Source organism: Chrysochloris asiatica, unplaced genomic scaffold, assembly GCF_000296735.1.
Source record: "Chrysochloris asiatica unplaced genomic scaffold, ChrAsi1.0 scaffold00015, whole genome shotgun sequence".
Taxonomy (NCBI): Eukaryota; Metazoa; Chordata; class Mammalia; order Afrosoricida; family Chrysochloridae; genus Chrysochloris; species Chrysochloris asiatica.
Window position 1 is genome coordinate 4,150,302 of NW_006408533.1, and position 22,948 is coordinate 4,173,249.

Genomic DNA, 22,948 nt, shown 5'->3' on the forward strand with positions numbered 1-22,948 from the left:
CAGCATAATCTCCAGACAAAACAATAAAGTCAAAGCGATCTAATTTAAAGAAACAAATGAGAAAATTAAAATCACAAATAATTTATTCTTCCATTAGAGTTGATACAGTTTTAAATAGCAACAAAGTACACAGTGGTGGAAAATTGGCACAGAACCTACAAGGATTTCAATCACAATAAGGCTGTCCATGCTTTCTCTGTTCAAACCTTGATGTCATTTTCTACTGCCCAACTTGGGGGTGGGGGGGTGGGGACGGTACACACCTATATACCAATCTTAAAACACATACATAAACTCTCTTATGCGCACATACACACACAGACACACACTGAAATTCCTCCTTTTGATTACAGTATGTTGAAAACAGTATGTTTCACTTATTCAAATTAATGGTACTCCTGCTGTTTATTTCCAGTTATAAGTGGGGGAAAAAAATTTTTTTTTCAATTATAAAGAATTATTCTTTGGACATAGGCAACTGTGATGAAAATAGTAACTTACCTTTGGGTTAAATGTTTTCAGATATTGCCTAAACAATTGTGTTTAAAGATGTCTCCATGCATGCTTTCCTGCCTCACACAACATCCCTGAATTTAGTTAGAATAATCAGACACAGGGCAGTCTCAATAATGATTACTACACCATGCTAATAAACAAGGCGATCTAGCATACAACCTCTACGCTTTTAGTACAAATCAAAATACAATCTCATCAGCAGAGCTGTCTTATATGGACCAACGTAACAAAAAAGGGAGAAGCCAGAATGTGTCCCTTTATAAATGGCATTATTTCCAGTTAAGAAAGTTGAAATGAAGGTCTGTAGTCTCCTGAACTATTTAATTAAATAAACCAATTATCCTTGTAATGTTAAAAAATAAAATTATCAGATCAATGTTGACTCTTCTTTGACATCATTTATAAAATTTTTTGATATTACTTACTTAGTTCCCTGATTACTCAAAATAATATTAAGACTTCCACTTTCAGTTATTGCTATTTTAGGGGAGGAGGACCATTTTCATTTACATGAAACTGTTACCAAAGATTCTTCAGATCTAACATGAAATTATTGCCTCACATTTTAAAACTGTATTATAAATGATCCTTATAAAAAGATTTTAATCCACAAAACTGGAAGGCTTTTTAAAAAAATGTCCTTTGACTGAAAACGGTAAGACAGTGCCCTTGATGGCCTGCTAGATAGAAGGGATTTGAATGTCCTATCTGAGAAAACTAACAGTGGACATATGGTGCGCTTGGTTTTCCCTCACCTTTACCTTCATAGCACACCACTTTGAGACTAACACAATCAAGCATCTACCACGCTCCAATGCAAATTAACATAGGATTTCTGATTCTGCCCAGTGCGTAGTGTACTGCCTTGCATATTCACAAGAAATAAACATAATATACAAAATATTGCTGCTGTAAAAAGTGTACATTTCCCTCTTCCCCTTACAAAAGAATCTGTGGAAAAGTATTAAATTCCCTTAACCTTCATAAACATACAAAGCTGTTCACACCTTTCAGTCTGTAACAGTCCATTTGAAACAGTTCTGAAATCACTGTAAATTGGTTATGTCATTGTATTTTCTGTCCAATGTTGCCATCTAGAGTAGAAATGTGAAATTAAGAGTATTTTTGAGCTACTAAAGCCTCTTACAACTAAGCCATGAAGGCTGCTTACTGAAGAAACAGCCAATTACCCACAGTTTTTTTGCAAACACTAGATGGAATGGAAGGGTCTCACACAGGGAGGTGTCCACAGTGCTGAGGTGACAATATGGCTGCCGAGAAGTACTGGCTATTGGAATGTAAACACTTGTTCACTGCTGGTAATTTCCATATTGTCCCTAAAAAATAATTTAAAAATATTATTAGATAGTAGTTTGATCATAATTTGACCATAATAGCTTAGCATAGATAATTATAAATAAGCTATTTTTTAACATTGCCATAATATAAAAGCTATTGTACTTAAACAAAGTCGTATATATTTATTAGGTATATAGTATCACTCTATTAATTTCTTGTGCAAGTACATTAAAGTGTACATCGATTTCAAAAATTCTAAATACGTAAAAGATTAGTAAATGACCTGTCAGTAGGAATTTAAATGTTTGGTGCATTTTTATTTGAATTGAACAATAATAAATAAGAAGTTCTATCTCTAAACAGTAATATGCAATATATTGTTGTTAAGTGCCTTCGAGTCAGTTCCGACCCACGTGACCCTGTATTAGGTTTCCGGAGCTGTAAATCTTTACGGGAGCAAAAAGCCTCTGCTTTCTACCACAGAACAGCTGGTAGTTTCTATCTGTTGACCTCGAGGTTAGGAATCCAACAGGTAACCACTACACTATGAAAGCTCCTTATGGTATACATTAGTATATCAGTTCCATGTTACTATGACATCTTGTGGAGTCCGTAGGGGTGCAGTGGGTTATGGGTTGAGCTGTTAACTGCAAGATCGGCAGTTACCGACCAGCCACTCCATGGAAGACAGATAGGCTGTCTACTCCCGGACAGATTAGCAGTCTCAGAACCCTGAGCAGTAGACCTACTCTGTCCTATAGGATCACGATGAGTCAGAATTGGCTCAACAGCAGGAGATTTGGCTTTTGGTTCAGGAGAAACTTTAGGTATGTTTGTTCTAATTGCTACTCAGAACTAACAATAACAAGTGGTATGGATGGAAAGATATTAAGAGACTGAGAGAGGGTAAAGACCTTTTATACGTGTTAAAGAATTTGGGACTTTACCTGAGGCCAACAAAGTGCCAGCATGAGGCCAGTATGTAGCTAGACACTTAGGTCTTAAAATCAGGGAAAGTTTGTTTTACTATTTTTAATAAGTAGACTTGAAGTCTATAGAGTGACAGAGAAAGAGAGTACACACACAAAAAGAGATGGTGAATGAAGTAACAAAACCTCTACTGAGGTGTGTGGCTGGGATAATACCCAGTATGCCTATGCTACAGTTAGCTTTTAGATGGAGGAAAAGAAGGCATATCATCTTTTGTAAGACAAAAGGAGAATAAAAGAATCACACATACAAATACATTTTATAAAATATTTTGTAAATGTGTTTAAAACTTGGTGTTAGTCCCACTCATGGTAACATTTTGTATAAAAGAATGAAATGTTGTCTAGTTCTGTGTATAACAACATAGTCCTCGTTGGAAGCACATAATTAGCAAAATGTTTCCTTTGGCTACATTTCCCTTTAGAAATTACATTTATTGTTTTATATCAAGTAAATAGTCTAGAGTTGAAATATTTCTGTACCATAATAGTACCTCTGCTGTTGCTAAATGGCATCACGTCGGTTCCAGCTCATAGTGACCCTGTACAACATCGGTTCCAACTCACAGTGACCCTGTACAGCATCGGTTCCAACTCACAATGATCCTGTACAGCATTGGTTCCAGCTCACAGTGACCCTATACAGCATCGGTTCCAGCTCATAGTGACCCTGTACAGCATCGATTCCAACTCACAGTGACCCTGTATAGCATCGGTTCCAGCTCACAGTGACCCTGTACAGCATCGGTTCCAACTCACAGTGACCCTGTATAGCATCGGTTCCAACTCACAGTGACCCTGTATAGCATCAGTTCCAGCTCATAGTGACCCTGTACAGCATTTCTGAGAAGGGGCTAGAAAGTTTGAACCATATCCTACAGTGCCACACCAGGACTCCAAGTAACACCTTGTTGTTATGTGCCGTTGAGTCAATTTTAACTCATAGCAAACCAATAAAGAAAAACTTTGGTCCAAACATTTTAGAAATAATAGTAGCTTAACACAAATCTTTCAGAAAACTGAGAAAGAATTCTTCCCAACTCACTCTATAAGGTCAGTAGTATCTTAATAACAAAATAAGACAAATGCGTTACACCTACTCCTCACTTACTGACAATCTCATTATCTAACGACTGTAAGAAATTATGTGGAGTCCTGGTGTGGCACTGTGGGATAATGCATTGGACTGTGAGGTCAGTTTGAACCAACCACACAGCTGACGATTAAAACTCACCAGTTGTTCCTTGGAAACCCTATACAAGGTCGCGAGAAACCAACTTGACGGCACTTAACAACATGATAAATAATAAAAAGGGAGTCCTGGTGTGGCACACTATAGGATAAACACTGGACTGATAAATACAAAGTTGATGGTTCAAACTGTATACAGTCGATATGAGTCGGAATTGAATTGACAGCACTTCACAACTATAAAAAGATAATTAAAAACTCACTATCAAACTATTGTACACATTAATGATGCACACACCTGGCAGTACCGAACACTGAGGTACAAGGAAAGAGTAACTCTGGCTTTGATGGTTAAGGGTCAACTTGGCTGGACCATGTCCCAAGGGTCTGACAGATATTTAATGATGTAAATTGGGATAGGAGTCCTCATGTGGCGCTGTGAATTAATGCGTCAGACTGCAAACAAGGTTGGCGGTTCCAGCTGCTCCTTGGAAACCCTATACAGGGTCGCTATGGGTCGGAATCGACTTGACAGCACTTGGCAACAACAACAACTTGAGTTATGTAATGATGAAATTTGGCAGTAATGGAGTGCCAATAACTTGGAAATTATGTTTTGTGATGTGATGTGGTCACTCTTCATTTCTGCATAATGACCCAGTCTTTGGAACCTACCTATGTTGATATGTGAGGAGCAGGTGTATAAGAAAATGAAAACAACAGTCCAGTATTACCCATATATATAGACGTGACACTCTGGAACAAAATCTTAGCATATCAAATAATATAAAAAGGTTAATACAAAAGGGAGTTTATACCAGTTATGTAACATTGATTTAAAAAGGTGAAATTCTAGCAATGGGATTCAACATATTAACAAACTGAAAAAAAGAAACCGATTCTCTCAATAGAGAAATCATGTAGAGAGGGTAGCATAATCTGACCAGTGTTTTCAAAAGATCATTCTGCGTCCTATGTGGAAAATATCCTGTAACGAAGTCAGGATAAAAGCAGGGAGACCAATTAGAGAATATCACAATTGTTCAGCTGAGTGATAGCTGATGAAGTTGACTTAGGTAAGGTCAGGAGGTTGTGAAGAATGGCTAGATTCTGGAAGAGGAGATGAGATTTTATGACTTACTGGATGTATGATTTTAAAACAAAAGAGGAGTCAAGGATGACTCAAAGGCTTTTAGCCTAAAGAACTAGAAGAATCTAGAAGTAGCCTCCTAACAAGGTTTTCTCTCTCAATTAGCTCCCTTTTCATTTATTCTGCACAAGGCTGCAAAATTAATCTGCCTAACTACTACTATAATTATTATTACTATCGGATTTAAGAATTTTTATTGGTATGAACCTCTGAAACTATTGTCCTGAGATAAACTTTAACCCTTAAACCAAAACTATCCTCGGAAGTCTTCTTAAAACCAAACAACAGTTTGGCTAACCTAATAAAGGATGTCTACCTTGAGCATCAATGGACTCAAGTGTGGCAACAGTAGTGAGGTTGGCCCAGGATCGGGCAGTGTTTCATTCTGCTGTGCATAAGGTCACTATGAGTCGGTACCAACTCGATGGCACCTAACAACAACAACCTTGAGCATTATGCTCTTTTGTACTTATATGGGAACAAATGGACAGTAACTCAAAAGATTAGACAGGAACCTCAGGTGTTAGTGAGATTAGGTTACTGGCAGAAGAAAAACTTAGAAAAGGAGAGTGAAAATGGTTGCATGACTCAAATATACAAAGGGGCTTCAAAAAGTTCATGGAAAAGTCCTGGATAGAGTTTGACAAAAACATGGAACAAAACTCAAAACCATAAAAAAGATCAGGCTTCCTGGTCAGATAGAAACTGATGGCCTTTAGTCACTCCTCAGGTTTGGAAATGAACTCCAACCCCCATGACTCAATGTACAGTGAAATAATAAGAAACAAACCTATGTGGGAAACAGTATCACTAGGGAGGTACACATTTTAGAACAACCAACCATTTGAGACTAAAAGGGCAATTACCTAAGAATAAACTTTAAGAATGATTAGGAGAGAAGGAAGAATGGACACAGGGAACACAGGGAGGAAGTGGAATGAGTGATGTTGCCTTGTGGGGATTAGAATCAATGACATAAAGACAAAACTTGATAAAATGCTAAATGGAAATCTTACTTGTTCACCCCATTCACAAAAAAAGGGAAAAAAAAGTTTGTGAAACAATTCCATTATCTTTCATTTTCATTTTTCCATGAACTTTTTGAAGTCCCCTCTTCATCAATGTCAATGCATTGTTCATATAGACATTGTTGAATTGGATATGTTGTGCTATGTGTATGTTCTCAACAGCAACCACAAAAAATAAAACTATTGGGGGGAAAAATTCACAGTGACTTTCCATTGTAAACCATCTTCAATATGGACTGTTGCTGTGATGTGCCATAGAGTCAGTTCTGACTCATAGCAACCCTGTACAGTGCTTAAGAGGCTGTGAATCTTTACGGGAGCAGAAAGCCTCATCTTTCTCCCGTGGAACAGCTGGTAGTTTCGAACTGCTGGCCGTGAGGTTCGCAGCCCGATTCGTAATCACTACGCTACCAGAGCTCCTTTCAAGACAGATTGTTGTTGTTGTTAAGTGCCATCGAGTTGGTTCCAACCCACACAGACCCTGAACAGGGTTTCCAAGCCTGTAAATCTTTACGGGAGCAGAACGCCTCATCTTTCTCCCGCGGAGCAGCTGGCAGTTTCTAACTGCTGACCTTGCGGTTCGCAGCCCAATTCGTAACCACAATGCTACCAGTGATCCTTTCAAGATGGATTACTATCCCTAAAATTAGGAGATTGGGTGTTTGTGTAAGACAACACATAAACTATATCAATGTGGGCAGTCTACTGACAATACAGTAGATGCAATGGCTCTCTCCTCAAATCCTTTTCTAAGGGAGAAGGAGATAGACTCAAGGACCATGTCTCTCTGGCTACTGCATAGTCCTGAATTACTTACAACTTTAAGGAAAAACTTCAATAGAATAAGGATGATATTAAAATAATTAAGTCATATATCTCTCACATCTACCCAGTGCCAGCCACTGCTAGGTACCTGATGCACATCATTTAAAAATCTTCAAAAATTTCCACATCGATATCAGGATAAAGGATCTCTGTTAGCGTAGTGGTTATGAGTTGGGCTGATAACCTCAAGATCTGCAGTTTGAAACTACCAGCTATTCTACAGCAGAAAGATAAGGCTTTCTGATCCCGTAAAGATTTACAGCCTCAAAAGCCCTACACAGGGTCGCTATGAATCTGAAGCAACTCCACGGCACACTACCATCACCACCACTACCAACAGGATAAAGACTAAGAGCCTTAAAACAGTTTTATAAAAACTTTAATAAATCTAACTCTAACATTTCTCTCTAGTCTGTTATCTTTTCCCCAAGGCTTCTGTTTCACCACGAATCCTTTGTGAGTTCTCTTCATTCTGACTAGAATACCCTTCTCTCCTTTTCTCATAAAATTCTCCCAAATGAACATTTTTTCTAAGTATTTATCACACTAAATTATAATCATCTATTATATGTATCTTCATCCAGACTTATGTTCACAAATGTAGAGTCCATGTACATCTTCCTTTCCCAATATACCCCAATCGTAACCCGGCACTTGGTATAACTGCTGCTCAATAAACATTTGTTTAATGACTAGGGAAGTTTAAAACATACTAATTTACAAAGAAAAATGGTCAGTTTAGTCTGTATCATGCTAAAGTTGAAGGAATGGCAAGAGTTCCAAGAGATGTTCTCTACACAGTTGGGAAAAGGAAACGGAAGTTAGATTGAGAAGCAAAAACTAAGAATACTTTTGAAAGTATAAGACGGGATGACAAGAGATGAAGAAAAAAGGGGTCAAAAGTAATGAAACAAAAGGAAGCCATTAAAAAAAAATCACTAGAAAGTAAGAGAAACAGAATAACACATTATGGGTCGGAACCGACTCGATGGCACTTAACAACAACAATAGAAGAAATACATATTTAATGCTGAAACTAAGTTAATGAAGATCAAGATAGTTCGCTGCTCCACGAGCCTTATGGATAATGTCTATTTTACCATGTAGAGCATCAGATGAGTCCTGGTGCAGCATTGAAGGGTAAGCGCTGAACTGCTAACCACAAGGTCAGCAGTTCAGACCCACTAGCCATTCCTCAGAAACCTTGTACAGGATGACTATGAGTCAGAACTGACTAGACAGCACATAACAACAGAATATAATATATTATCCAGCACATGTAGACAATTCACCATTATTGTTGTTAAGTGCCATCTCCCAGCAGATTTCCGAGGAGGGGCTAGTGAGTGTGAACTGCCAGTGCTTATCCAACACTGCCAAACCAGGACCCCACTAAATACTCAATAGTCAAGACTTAATTTTATTTTTATATCTAGACAAAACCTCTGCATGATCCTTGGTTTTATTTATCCTAGTGGATATATGTATCGTCCTGGTGTGATGCTACAGGATAACACACTTGACCACACGGTCAGTTTGAGCCACAAGGGCAGTGGTTCAAACACACCAGCCACTCCCCAGAAACCCTCTACAAGGTCGCTATGAGTTGGAACCGACTTGATGGCACTTAGCAACGTGTGTGTGTATTAAGTATGCATTGTCTGTTTGTACTTACACTTACATCTCTTACATGTCCGTTATCTTTATCTCTTAAATAGAAGTGCTGGTACAATGGAGTGAAGGGAGAAGATGAATAAAAGAACTGTTCTAAGTCAAATTCTACTTAGTGCTGCATATGAGCTGTTCCACAATGAAGATCACCTTCATTGGTCCTAAAACCCCCAACTTCCATATCAAGAATACTTCTATGTAAAAATAAACTATCTTAGATACCTTAAATAGTAAACAGACTAGATTACTCTCATTGAAAAGCCATGAGACAAAACTGAAGTCAATCTAAAAGAATTACCAATATAATAAATCATTTCCATTATAACTTGAAGTATGTATACCGAATTCATAAAAGAAAGACTATGGTACAGATTATAAATCAGAGATGTTTAATGACGAAAGGAAGGAACTTAAATGAGCACTAAGGTCCAGGGAAATACAGCCATCTAAAGATGAAGTACACTTCTACATATCTGAAAGAAGGAAAGATAATAGGGGAGAAAGAAAGATTAATAATACCTGACATAATGTTTATGTCTATGGAAGGACGTAACAGAGGCAGGTGGGAAGTGGGAATTTACAGACAGGGTTATCACAGATTTGAAAGCAGCTGGAAGATATGTTCCAATGAAGATGAGAGCTAAATGAGAGAACGGACACAGGCTGGACTCTGCATCTCTGTAAGTCAAGGCACAGTGTTCAGCAATAAACAGGAGGGAGTTCTGAGAAGGTCGGGGCATTAAAAGAGGGAATGATGTTCAGAATGGTGGTGGTGTGCCGTGGAGTCGGTTCCGACTCACAGTGACCCTGCATACGGTTTCCAAGGCTGTAAATCTTTATGGCAGAAGAAAAGATTTTCTTTCTTCCATGGAACCGCTGGTAGTTTCAAACTGCTGGCCGTGAGGTTAGCAGCCCAACTTGTAACCACTATGCTACCAGAGCTCCTCTGATGTTCAGAATAGTTAAGGAAAACATTCCTACAAGTAAAGACAAAATAGGGCGAGAGGCTGAGAGAAAAGAGAGAGAATGAATGCTAGTGCCTAGAGATACAGCATATTTTGCATGTGAGGTCAACTATGCCTGACTGTGCTCATATTCCATTAAAATAAACTTTGTTAATTCAGGTACCATCAGCAGGAGGGAAAAATGAGCTCTACAGGAAAAGTATTTTACTCAATCAAGAGTGACCAAACAATGAGACAATCTCAGAGCAAGACAAGTAACTGACCTGGTCATATCCATAAGGCCTCTGTTGGGGCGGCTGTGGTGGTCCTGGTTGTGTTGGTCTATAGCCCCCATATTGCTGACCCTGTCCCTGTGAGTAGTTGGGGTACTGAGGACCTGGGCCACCCTGTGAAGGACCTGAAAAATAACCAACACAAACAAAAATCCAGTTAAAAATATCTTTTACAAGAACTCGGGAAAGGATTTAGAACTACATGTTCATAAACTTTTATGAATTTAAAAGGATAGCTTGATATCTTGATTTTAACAGTACTTTTGGGAATAAATTTCAAAGTTATAAGAAAAATGGAAATATTGTGATGCCACCATCACATCCAACATACTTAGAAATGGTGTTAACTATTGTGCTATCACAGAGCCATTAACAATTTATTAACCGACTTATTATAATAATAATTTAAAATACAAACTTGAAAAGTCAATGGATGCATGGAGGTATGCACGGGGAACTCAAGTTAATATTTTACCAAAAATAGTTAATAACATTTTTTTTTTCAAATTCCAAAGACAATTCATCAAAACAAAGTATTTCAAATTCTAGAAACTGCAAGGGACTGATTTATTTTCCAAAGTGATATTTGCTTATTTAAATTATTCTACAACTATCTATTTTGAAAAAAAAAAAGAAAAAAGCTTTAGAAAGTCTAAGCTGTAAAGCTCTAACTCTTATATTCAAAATCACACATAAAAACATTGATCTCAGAAGAAATTATCAAAATAGGACGATACATTTTCAACCTTAAATAAATTCCATCAGTCATTGTTAAAACTCTACAGTTTCTATCAAGATAAGGTCAACAAACTATGGAGAGGAAAAATGGGAAATTCTCCCCTTCAGGATTTAAGATATTTCACAAAACAACATAACTACTCAAACAAAAAATACTAAATTTTCATGTACCCTTTTTCTTCTCTCTAAAAATATTTCTCCTAAGCCAATGAATTTTCCTAATTTAGTCACATCATACTTGTTTTCAAGCAAATGCAACAAAACAGAAAATTCTATTTATTCAAAGTACAAATACTAAATAGCCATGAAGTAGAAATGTTATTTGAGAAGAGTAAGAATTCACAAAATCTACTGAGAAACCAAAAAACCATAAAATCTTTCTAAAGTTGTATCTGTAATTAGAGATGCAGAACTTATCATTTTCAGGGAGGTACCTTATTTAGTGTCAATGTGTATACTGAAGGGGTAAGATAATTTCAGCCTAACATTCCTAACACTCATTCCTACATTTGCTATCATGGGTATGCAGAGGTGTCACCAATGACAGAAGAGTTTAAATCAATGAAAAATTAGACTTAATGATATGAAAAAAGAGACCAAGTTAGCAAAAGATTTCCATATTAGTAAGCAACTCTTTTGCTATCATTAAAAGCACATTTCCTGTATCTACACTGGTTATGTATTGTTGTTATTAAGTGCGATCTATTTGGTTCCAATCTGAGTGAAACTGCATAGGGTTTCCAAAGCTGTTGACACTAGAGTAATTTTCCCTTAGGTCCTCATCATTTTCCACTTCCTAGCCTACAACAACAACCCTAATACATTCAAATTTTTTAAAAATAAAGTCAGATGTCCAGCTAGTAGACAATATATTGTATATACACTTCACCCAAACTCAAGAAACATAGCTCTAATAAAACACTATGGATTATACAGTATAATACAGCTTTCAAAATGAATTGCACCTCAATGCAAAGAAAACAGAAAATTATATAGCTCAATCAATAAATAGCATCATGATAAATGGAGAAAGGACTGAAGTTGTCAAAGACTCCATTTCATTGAATCTAAAATTATCACACATGGAAGCAGCAATCAAGAGATCAAGCGACATACTGTATTAGGCAAATCTGTTGCACAAAACCTCTTTTTAAGTGATCAAGTGCATAGCTATCACTCTGAGGACTAAGGTACACCTGGCCCATACCATGGTATTTTAAATAGCCTCATAGGCATGTGAAAGTTGGGACCCTGAATAAGGAAGACCACAGAAGAATTGGTACATCTGAGTTACGGTGTTGGAGGAGAATACTGAAAGTACCATGAACTGCCAGAAGAACAAACAAATCAGTGTTGGAGGAATTACAGTCAGAAAGTTCCTTTGAAGCCAGGATGGTGATAATGTTGCACGTGTTATTAGAAAGCACCAGCCCCTGGAAGACATAACGCTTGATAAAGTGGAGGCCAGTGAAAAAGAGGCAGATTCTCAATGAGATGGAGTTACACAGTAGCTGCAACCTGGGGCTCAAACAGAACAATAATTGTAAGAATGGCACAGTAGTGTTTTCATTCTGTTGTGCATAGTGACGCTGTAAGTCAGAACAATTCAACAGCATTTAATAACAACAACAAACAGATGCATAGTGTAACTTAACTAAAGCATATAAAAACATTGTATGCTTTCTGAATACATCTCTCTATTCACACTCTAAAATTCAACATCCCCCCAATCAAGGTTAACTGTTTTAGAAACAAATTTGCTAAGCAGATTATGTAGATTTGGTTAATCATCATCATCACCCAAATCATCAGCTTTTCATGCACATACAAAGGTAAGAATGGGTCATAAATGCCAAGTAGTTTATTTTTTTGTCTTTTAAACTAACTTGCTTTTGATCAATGAACCATCTAGCTTATGGTTCTTTTTAAATGACTTACCATTTTATTTCAGAACAGCATTTTAAATAAATGCTCTAATAAGGAAACACTCCAATAATAAGTAGGCTCCGCTAAAATTGTGAATTTTCAAAAGGGGTCATTTAAAATATATATACATTAAATATCTATCTCCACATTCTTGTGACAAAAATCAGCTGTAATAAGCTACTTACCATAGCCCTGTTGCTGTCCTGGATAGCCCTGCTGCCCTGGGTATTGCTGTTGCTGGGGAGGATAGCCCTGTTGTGGAGGTGGTCCTTGGTAAGCATCTTGCTGTTGGCCATATTGTGAATTTCCTATAGGATAATTGGAGAAAAGGGAAAAAAAAAACCTGAGAAATTCCTTTAATTAACATTCTTCTTCTAAAATGCATAGCCAACAACACACAAGATGAAATGCCATATTGATTTTTTTTTTTTAAGTTAACAAAACAAAGGAAAAACTCAAACCAAACAGAAGGATTTCGGCCAAACAAACTGCAGTTAAAGCCAATTTTGCAAGGTTGAACTGCAGCATTTTCAGCGTCTCTGCCATACGAGCATTACATTTACTGGAACATCACAGTCATAAGATCATGACTATGCTAAATAAAATAAAAAAGACAAAATTAAAGACAGCTACAAGAGCACACACTAGCTACACAAGATCAGCAAGCTGTTTCCTATAGGCACTATACTCATATGTAAAATTATATATATGTAAACACACATGAGGAAAAAAATTGGATTGATGCATCTATGCTCAAATAGAAAATTTCCACTGAGGAAAATTATTTATAAATGTTTTAGTCTTTTTTACTAACTGTTAGAAATGACAAATCATGGCTATACATTTTAAATATTTGTAAGGCAATGATTTTAATTTTGGGGGGCTTTCTATAACTTTCAAGACAGCCAGCAGCTAGTATTCTCTACAAGAGCTTTGCATGGGCAGAAGTTGTCTTATGCAAGAATTTTCATCCTCTACAAGGGATATGTGTGTGTATATGTGTGAAGGTATATAGATACCTCCTTCGTAGTAATGTTGTGAGGAATCCTCATAAGGCCTATCGTAGCCTTGTTCAGGATACGACGGTTGCTGATAACCGTAATCATTATGACCTACATCAATTCGACAAGAGACAGGAAGAAACGTTAATGGCCACTGAGTGAAAACCCTAAAAATATTTAAACTTTCAGATAAAATTTAATGAACTGGAAATACATTTAAATAATTTCAATTGCATTAGCCAAATATTTACCAATGTGATTGTTTTCATATTGCATTAACAAGTGCATTTTTTTAAAGTAAAAAGCAGTAGTTTTAGAAACATTACATTTATTGTCTTAACTATGATAATCCTGATTTAAGGGTAAAAAAAAGTTTATCTTCAACTTTTAAAAAGGAGAGAATTAAAGCATTTAGCCTTTCACATGTAAATAACTTGAATTAAATTAGAATGAACAAAGGAAGCAATTATCACATTTTGTCAAACACCTGTTCTGCTGATCTCCAATTCCACAGCATATGCTAAAAACAATGCAAAATATAAAAGAGCTCCATAAGTTGTTTCCCCTGAAAGAAACTGAAATACATTTTTTCACATTCTATTTACCTGTAAAAAGTATAAGTATCTCAAAGTGTTTTCAGATGCAAAAATTATTTTTTAATGTTGCCATATTAGGTCTTTTCTTTAGAAAGTATTTCTAAAGTATCACAAGCATTGTTGTTGTTAAGTGCTGGTGGAGTAGGTTCTGACTCAAAACAACCTTGTAAAGGGTTTTCAAGGAGTGGCTGGTGAGTTTGAACCACCAACCCTGAGGATGAAAGGACCTTGCAGTCCTTTGACTTGTCCTACAGCACCACACTAGAAGGCCATATCATAATCATACAGCTTTATAAAATTAATACTATTTTAAGTACACCTTTAGCTTGGTAGCTACAACACATAACAAAATTCCACCTATACATGTTTTAAGAATAATAAATTTCACCTGCATGCTATCTGGAACCAAATAAAAAATAATACATTTTTTAAATTAAATTTTACAGAGAAAATGTGGGAAATAACCTTTAGATTAGCTGAATCTGAATAAACTTTAGCAAAAATGCATACTTAAGAGAAAACTCCAAAGATCAAGTTGATCTGACTCATGGTACTCCCATGAGGAACATTGTCATAAAAGTAAATAAATGTCATACTCTGGTATTGCCAACATCACCAAACTACCTTATAAATATCTACACATCAAGGGCTGGCAAACTATAGCCAGAAGATGAAATATAGTCAGTGTCTTCTTATTGTAAATAAAGCCTTATTGGAATACAGTCATGCTCATTCATTTATATATTGTCTACAGCGGTTTTCTTCTAAACAACAGCAGATTTCAGTAGTAGAGACCAAGAACATATGGCCCACAAAGACTAAAATATTTACTAGCTGGCTTTCTACAGAAAAAGTCTGCAGAACCTACCATAGCCTAGCATAAATATCTAGATATAATAAAAGCAATATTCAGTGCTATTTTTAAAAATTACTTGATGTAAATATAATCAATAAGTAAATGTCAGACACATACAGGAATACACACCAAAGCAAAATGATACCACTTTATGATGAATTAAAAATTAATTCCTTATAGTAACCTGAAAAACTTTTTATATTCAGAAAAATAATATATTTTTATATTTATAATACAAACTTCACATTTCAGAATGGAGTATTAAAATAATAAAGTCACGTTTAACTCAATTACTTAAAACATATTTTTAAAAAATCAAACATTTAATTTTTAGAAGACTTCCTAATGCATATAATTTAACCAAGTAGAGTTTCTCTCTTTAAAATATCTGCAGTCTATTATAAACTTAAGGACCTCTGTTAGCATAGTGGTTACCAGTCAGGCAGTTGGAAACTACCAGTGTTCCAAAAGAGAAAGATGAGACTTTCTGTCCCATAAAGATTTATAGCCTCGGAAACCCTATAAAGGGTCGCTATGAGTTGGAACCGACTCCACGGCACAAAACCACCACTACTCACCACCATCACTATAAACTTCCTAACATTTTAAATTAAAAAAATAAATCTTAATAGTATAGTTACACAGTAAAGTAAAAATAGAAAAAACATTCTGAATAATTCAGTGCATGAATATCTGTGGTTATAAAAATGCATCATTTTCAAACCAGAATTATCCCTATACATCACCACTATCACTGATAAACACTTATTGTATGTAAAAGACGAGGTGAGTGTTGGTTCCGCCTATACAGCCAGAGCCTCTTCCGTAAAACACCAGTATTCTTAAGTACTGATTCTTGCCTTTATTCTTTATGTATTTACCAAAATGGCAGGCAAAATGATTTTTTAAAGACACCATATTTGATCTTGCTGACTTACATTTTCTTATAGCTTCCTAGTGTCCCAAGTGTCTCTGTTAGGGAACGGATTGTATCAATAAAGCTTTGGGCAAGGGCAAGACCTTTCATAGCAATGAGAATTATTTTGTAAAGTGAATAATCAAGGGTTAACTTTCAGTTTTATATGTTTGAATAATTTTTTGTTCAACTTTTTAAATTTTTGAAAAGTATATATATTTTTTAATGTCAAGAATTATACAGCAAAAACCTCTATGTATGCTTGGATTGTTACTATTTAGATTATCTAAGTGCAGTACACATCTTCACTGCCCACTTTTTCATAAGCCACTTTACCACTAAAATAATTCTAAAAAACTTAATATTGTTGTTAAGTGCCACTGAGTCGGTTCCGACTCATAACAACCCTGTATAGGATTTCCAAATAACAGTTGATGACTTTGAACCACTGACTTTGTGGTTAGCAGTCCAGTGCTTATCCTACAGTGCCACACCAGGACACCATAAAAACAGTAATACTAAAACCTGGTTTTTAAATGTCATTTTTTTATCCTATTAAATCTAAAAAGCTATATTATGAGTACAATTTACCCTTAAAATTTTTTCTAAAATGGATATTGTATATAGACCATTGTTCTTTGAGATGTATCTAACAGAAACCAAGAATTATATTCTCTCTATATTTATACAACACATAAATGAAAACCAATGGGTGAACTTTATGGTATGTGAACGATTTTTCAATAAAGCAGTTACTTAAATAGAATAAATCAATGCTACTTGCTTTGGTTGATATTAGCAATTCTACAAATAAAAGGGTCCTCTTTTATATGAGAGGATTCTTATGACAGAAAATGATTCCTGATGGTACTAATATGGAACAGCCACAAAAAAATATACTTTTAATTAGCTTATAAACAAATGCTATCATTGATTCTTTAAATTACTTAAAGTTTTTCTAAACTTAGAAGAAACAGATTGTTACGTTTCTTCATCCTCATTAAAATGTTTTGAATACCTATCTCCATTAATATTGGGCAGGGGTAGAAAGTGGGAAAGTTAACATTAGGAGAGATTACCATCAGGGTAATATTGCTGGTTCATGCCTTCTGGAGGACCTTGTCCACCATGACTGTATTGGTCCCCATAATAGTCTTCCTGGCCTGAGTACTGCTGTGGTGGGCCTGAAAAACCACAACCAGTCAAGATGTAAATAATTTGTTCTCTATGTCATCAAAGACTTGCTTTCTAATCTGATGTTATGAGAGATTCTCAGTTGTAGGTTCCCCTCCCACTCTCTGGCATTTCAGATATTTTCAACTATTCTTATACATACTCATACAAACACACATAGCAAACCACATTTCACTAAAATTAATGTGAAGACCATACATGCAATAACAAGCAGTACCAATTCAGAGAAATAAACACTAAAGTCTTAAAACGAGGATCAAACTGGTAGACAATTTCCTTTTGGTTTATTTTGATATTATAGTAGTCTGAAATAAAATTGGTCTTGTTCATACATTTATTAACTTATCAAAAACAAAATAAGTCTCCTCTGCTACTAATTAGTGAGTTCTGATAAACAAAATTTTATGATGTAACTTTTCCCCAGAAAAGAAAACTACATACCACTACATGATCCTTTGTATCTACTGTACTTATTACCTTTTAAGGAATTAAGGGGAAAATCAAGAGGATAATAAAAAAATCCAACTTTTCTTTATTATGTTTAAAAACCAAAAGTGTAATACAATTTAGAACCTTCAAATTCTCGTTTACATTAAACAGGAAACTTTCAAAATGGCACCTTACCCTGTTGAGGTGGCCTATAAGGAGGGATCTGTCTCTGACCCATCATGTGATTGCCCTGATGAACTTGACCCATCATTCCCATAGGTGGCTGCTGTCCTTGGTAATGTTGCCCACCTCCCTGGGGCATATTATACTGCTGAGATGGAGGCTGCTGATGCATCATTGGACCTGAAAAAGAGACATAATATAATACATTTTTTTGCATGCAATTTTAAAATCTTAAGAGAAATGGAAGAATACTTTATCACATAACTCCAAAAGATAAAAGCAAATTAAACTTAAAAATCAATGTGAAATAAAATAATTAAATAAATTCATCAATTAATTAATAAATAATTAAATCTCACACTGCTAAAAGAACCTGCAATCAAAAAGCAAAGCAACTAATTCATGTAAGATGATTTGAATACCATTGGAAGATTATTCTAGTCATTTTTTACACATAAAACTATGCACTATCTGAATACCTTGAATATATGTTTCTATTATACTCTGTTATCAAAACCAATTCATTACATAATGGGCTATAGGAAAACCACGCACACTTTTATAAATAGTTTAGCATTAACAGAATTTCATAAACCTAATAATTTTAAGGCAAAAATTTAGAGGGCCTTCTCTCCTTTTCAAAACTATACAATTTTAAAATTTAACTAAAAAGGGTTACACACACACACCAAAAACACCTTAACAAAAACCAGAGACTGAGAAATCAGCACTATGTAGTTTCCAAAGTGAACAATATCAGAGTAGCTAAACTACCACTGCTACAAGTATCACATTGGCAACAGTAAAATATATATCATATGAAATAATCAACAATGGCCATAAAGTTCCATGTTGCCATCTAACAATGTAAGCAGCTCCTCAGAGATTCACTGGGCCAAGCTACTGTGTGGGGAACTCATGATTCTGCCACTGCAACCATTAATGTCTCAGAAGTATGTATGAGTCATCTCCCTGTTTCCTGATAAGATAGTTACATACTTCCTTTTTATTGACTTGGGGACAATTGAAGAAAAAAGTACAAAAGGCAAAAAGGTAAGAAACACTGGAAAAGTTTTATAAGCAAAACTACCCAGATGAGCCAAAAGGTTATTTAAACCAACACTAAAAAACAAAATTAAAGTCCCCTTCTCTTTAAATGTATTGCTGAGCTACAACAGCACAATATAAGCATAAAGACTTCACCTCATTCCAACGTGAAGAACTGCTTTAACTAAAAGAAATGCTTTATCGAGCTCTTATTTTCCTATTCACTTTTTTATTTCTTACTTTTCATATTCCTTTTTACTTCTAATTTTATCTTAAGTAGGAACTTTTCAAAGATTGCTCTGGAGTCTTTTTCCAACAAGAAAACAAACTCTTAATAGTAGATAAGAGTATTCTTAACCAGGTAAGGTAGCTTAGTATAAAATGAAAGAGAAGAAAACTTACCTACACTAGTTAGATTATTTATTTCATATAAATTAAAAACTACTAGAGGTAAATAAGTATCCTTATTTTTAAGGTTTCAGTTGAGCAAACCGAGGAACACTGTTGAGTAAAACCAAGGAACACTGGTGTGGCACTGTAGGATATGCTGAACCTCAAGGTCAATACGAACCACAAGGTCAGCAGTCCAAACTCACCACCAGCTCCTCAGGAACCCTATACAGAATCACTATGAGTTGGAACTGACTCGATGGCACTTAGCAACAATAACAATATATATTCAATGGAGTCCTGATGTGGATCTGTAGGATAAGCACTACTGTTAATGCAAGGTTGGTGGTTCAAGCCTACCAGCTGCTCCATGAAAACCCTATATAGGGTTGCTGTGAGTTAGAACTGACTCAATGGCACTCAACAACAATATATATTGAGAAACAAACTCAAGTTTGATTTTAAAACACGTGTCTATTCTCCTATTCACTACCTCTACTCAAAAATAAGCTATAAAAAGTAGGCACTGGACTCGAACAGACCTTTACATGCTCAGCACTGTTAAACAACAGAAAGGTGCAACTCTAAACCATAATGAAATTTCACTCCCACTCTGGTAGCGTAGTGGTTACAAATTGGGCCACGAACCTCAATGTCAGCAGTTTGAAACTACAAGCTGTTCCACAGGTGAAAGATGAGGCTTTCTGCTCCCATAAAGATTTACAGCCTCGGAAACCCTGTACAGGGTCGCTATGGGTTGGAACTGACTCTGTGGCACATAACAACCACCACCGATAGTTAATGGAGTCTTGGTATGGCGCTACAGGATAATGCACTGGACTACAAGATCAGTTTGAACCTCAAGGTCAGCAGTTCAAACCCACCAGCCGCTCCTCAGAAACCCTAAACAGGGTCTAGAACCAACTCGGTGGCACTTAACATGAAGACAGTTAAAACAAAACTAGAAAATAACAAATGTAGGCAAGAACATGGGGAAACTGGAACACTTATCCACTGATGGTGGAAATGCAAAATGGTACAGACTCTGTAGAAACACAAGTGTGGCGTTTCTCCCTCCCTCAAAGTATCCCCTGAGATCATTCCAGATCAAGCCTGAAGCCACAAAGAGAATGGGGTATGGCAGCACTGTTAAAAGGTGCTTTTCTTTTTATCTATGCACACACACAGATAAACCAAAAAGATGACAAAGAAATGGAGAAACCATGGTCGTGCCAAAAAGGGTCATGGCCAAGTACTGCCTATTTCACTGCATGAACTATACCCGCTGCAGGCCTTTCAAAGACAAGGCCATAAAGAAGTTCGTAATTTGAAACAAAGTAGAGGCCACAGTCGTCAGAGATATTGCCAAAGCAAGTATCTGACGCGTACGTTGCGTCCCAAGCTGTATGTGAAACTGCATTATTGTGTGAGCTGTGCCATTCACAATCAGATGGTCAGGAACCGTACTCCTGAAGCTCGGAAGGATCGAACACCCCCACCCCAATTTAGACCTGCAGGTGCTGCCCCACGGCCACTACCAGAGCCCATGTAAAGACTTGAGTCCTTAACAGGCTGAAGAAACCTAACCTGTAAAAAACAAAATGGAAATTATACTTTTAAATATACGTTTTATTAACAAAACTATGAAAATGTGAAGCAACTGTTTCTCAACATTTCCTCAATCTCTCTAACTCTTCCCAGAACAACCTGCATACTATTATTTATACCACATTAAAACATCAGTTTTTAAGTCAAGGGATTCAAATCATGCTCTTTGAAATGGTCTTTAACTTTAGGTATAAAATGTCTAAAGGGGCAAGATCAGAGCCATAGGTGGATACAGTAGCCCTTGCTATTCTTGAAATATAAGCATGTGCACTGTTGTGACAGAAAAGAGGCTCCTTGGTACAACTTGTCCAGGACTTTCTCCGACTAAAGCAGTTTTCAATTTTCTTAAACCATTTTTATAAATAAACCCCTGTGTTCCTTAGAAAAATCTATACAAATTACCTTTTTGGGTTCTAATACATAGTCTTCCTAAACTTTTAGCTGCCCTTTCCACCTTGAAATTGGCCCAGCAGATCCCCTCAGAAGCTACTGTTCTGAATGGACCTTGTTTTGAAGGTCCCCTAATGAGATTAAGACAAGTAGTTACTGAGATAACGTGTCTGCTGCTAACCACTGATTGCCAAGACATGTTTAAAAATGTTTAGTTAAAAGGTACGTATGGCAGAGATGATGATGTGGAGAAACGGAGTGGCTGGGAACTCTGGACTCCGGGAGAGAGAGGGGCTGTGTGCTGACAGCAGGGGTGGGGTGGGGGGCAGTCTTGCAGGGTGTTCCCTTTGGTTGTTGATTGGTTATATATTCCTGAGTGCTTCGGTGTACATCCAAAAAAAAAACCAGAGGGAATGGAAGCAAATGTTGTTGAATGACGATGCATACAGGGGATTATAATCATTGTAATGAAACAAAATTACAATAGGATGAAGTTGCTGTTCTCCCATGTAAACTATCACACAATTCATAATAAAAACTTAAAAAAAATAAGTACCTATGAACGGAAACTCTAGTAGCAATATTTTTTTTACTTTCCCTCATATAATAACACTTTTGTCATTATAATTTCTTTTGTAACACATTTTTATATGCCTTTCCTCATATTACTCGATGATTAAGCAGTGATTCTCAACTGTGGTTGCTTTTGTCTGCACCATAGGACATTTCCATTTAGCAACGTCTGGAGGTATTTTTGGTGGTCACAACAGGACTGAGAGTTATTACTGACACCTAGTGGGAAGAGTTCAGACAGACTGCTAAGTACTTCCTACAATGCATAGGATACTACTCCCTCTTCCCTAACAAGTCATTCTGCCCAAAATGACTGAGAGACCCTGGATTTCTTCAGGGTATAGTTTTAAACCAAAGGCATTGTCTACAAACTAGTCAGGGAATTCTATTATGAACTTAGCTTTCTGAAATAAGGAAATACAAAGAAATTTGGCTTAATTAATGCAGCAAAACAAATTATTTCTTAAACAATACCTCCTAATTTAGCAATTGTTTTTCCTTTATACAGTAAAAATAACTTTAAAAAAAAGTTATTGCTAAACATCTATTGGAGACTGAGAGGGATGCCTAAGAACTATGAAATTTATGTAGCACAGGTAACAATCAACTGTGAAAATCAAAACCCTAATTGCCCAGGTAGGAAGCCATGGAGATGGACTACATTAGAATGTCCAGCTTTGTGTCCCTTAGCACGAAAGGTGAGGAATAATGAGCCACCTGGCACAGAAGAGATTATCTTGTCCAGAACAATTCTGAGGGAATGAACTATGAATAACATCACTTGGAGTATTTGTTAAAATGTAATTTGTAAAACCTACCTCTAGAGATTCTGGTTTAGCAGTTATGAAGTGGAACACACAAATCATCCAAGGTGATTGTGACCCAGGCTGACCTAGGACCACACATGGAAAAATAGTGTTCTAAAGGAAAGTGTTACCCCTCTACCATTAAAAAGTATATCAGATTACAGTTCATACAAAATCTTTTAAATTGGCTCAACTGGGCACCTGGATCTCGGCAATTACTTTTATCAAGATGGCAGACTAGGCAGATGCACTATACCAATCCGCCACAACAAAGATACAAGAGAGAAAATAAATCAGATGCAGATGAAAATTCTGGTACCCTGAACTTCAGAAGAAAGTTTACAGAGATGGATGGAGTGCTTGCTGGGAGGAGAGGGCAAACACAGACA

At 36.2% G+C, this 22,948-nt stretch overlaps 1 protein-coding gene across 3 annotated transcripts in view; it reads right to left on the reverse strand.

Annotated features, from left to right (window-relative positions):
- Window positions 1–278: 278 nt before the first annotated feature.
- Window positions 279–22,948, reverse strand: part of SS18 (synovial sarcoma translocation, chromosome 18) — a 70,220-nt gene continuing 47,550 nt past the window's right edge. The window contains exons 6-11 of one of the 3 annotated variants that reach the window (XM_006835029.1): window positions 17,758–17,925; window positions 17,019–17,123; window positions 13,590–13,682; window positions 12,756–12,878; window positions 9,898–10,031; window positions 829–1,853 (exon numbers count right to left, since the gene is read on the reverse strand). In XM_006835029.1, the coding sequence (XP_006835092.1) occupies window positions 1,827–1,853; window positions 9,898–10,031; window positions 12,756–12,878; window positions 13,590–13,682; window positions 17,019–17,123; window positions 17,758–17,925 (650 nt within the window). In that variant the 3' untranslated portion in view covers window positions 829–1,826. Of the gene's footprint in view, window positions 1,854–9,897; window positions 10,032–12,755; window positions 12,879–13,589; window positions 13,683–17,018; window positions 17,124–17,757; window positions 17,926–22,948 lie in introns of all 3 variants that reach the window. The other 2 variants (XM_006835031.1, XM_006835030.1) reach the window with 2 other exon arrangements.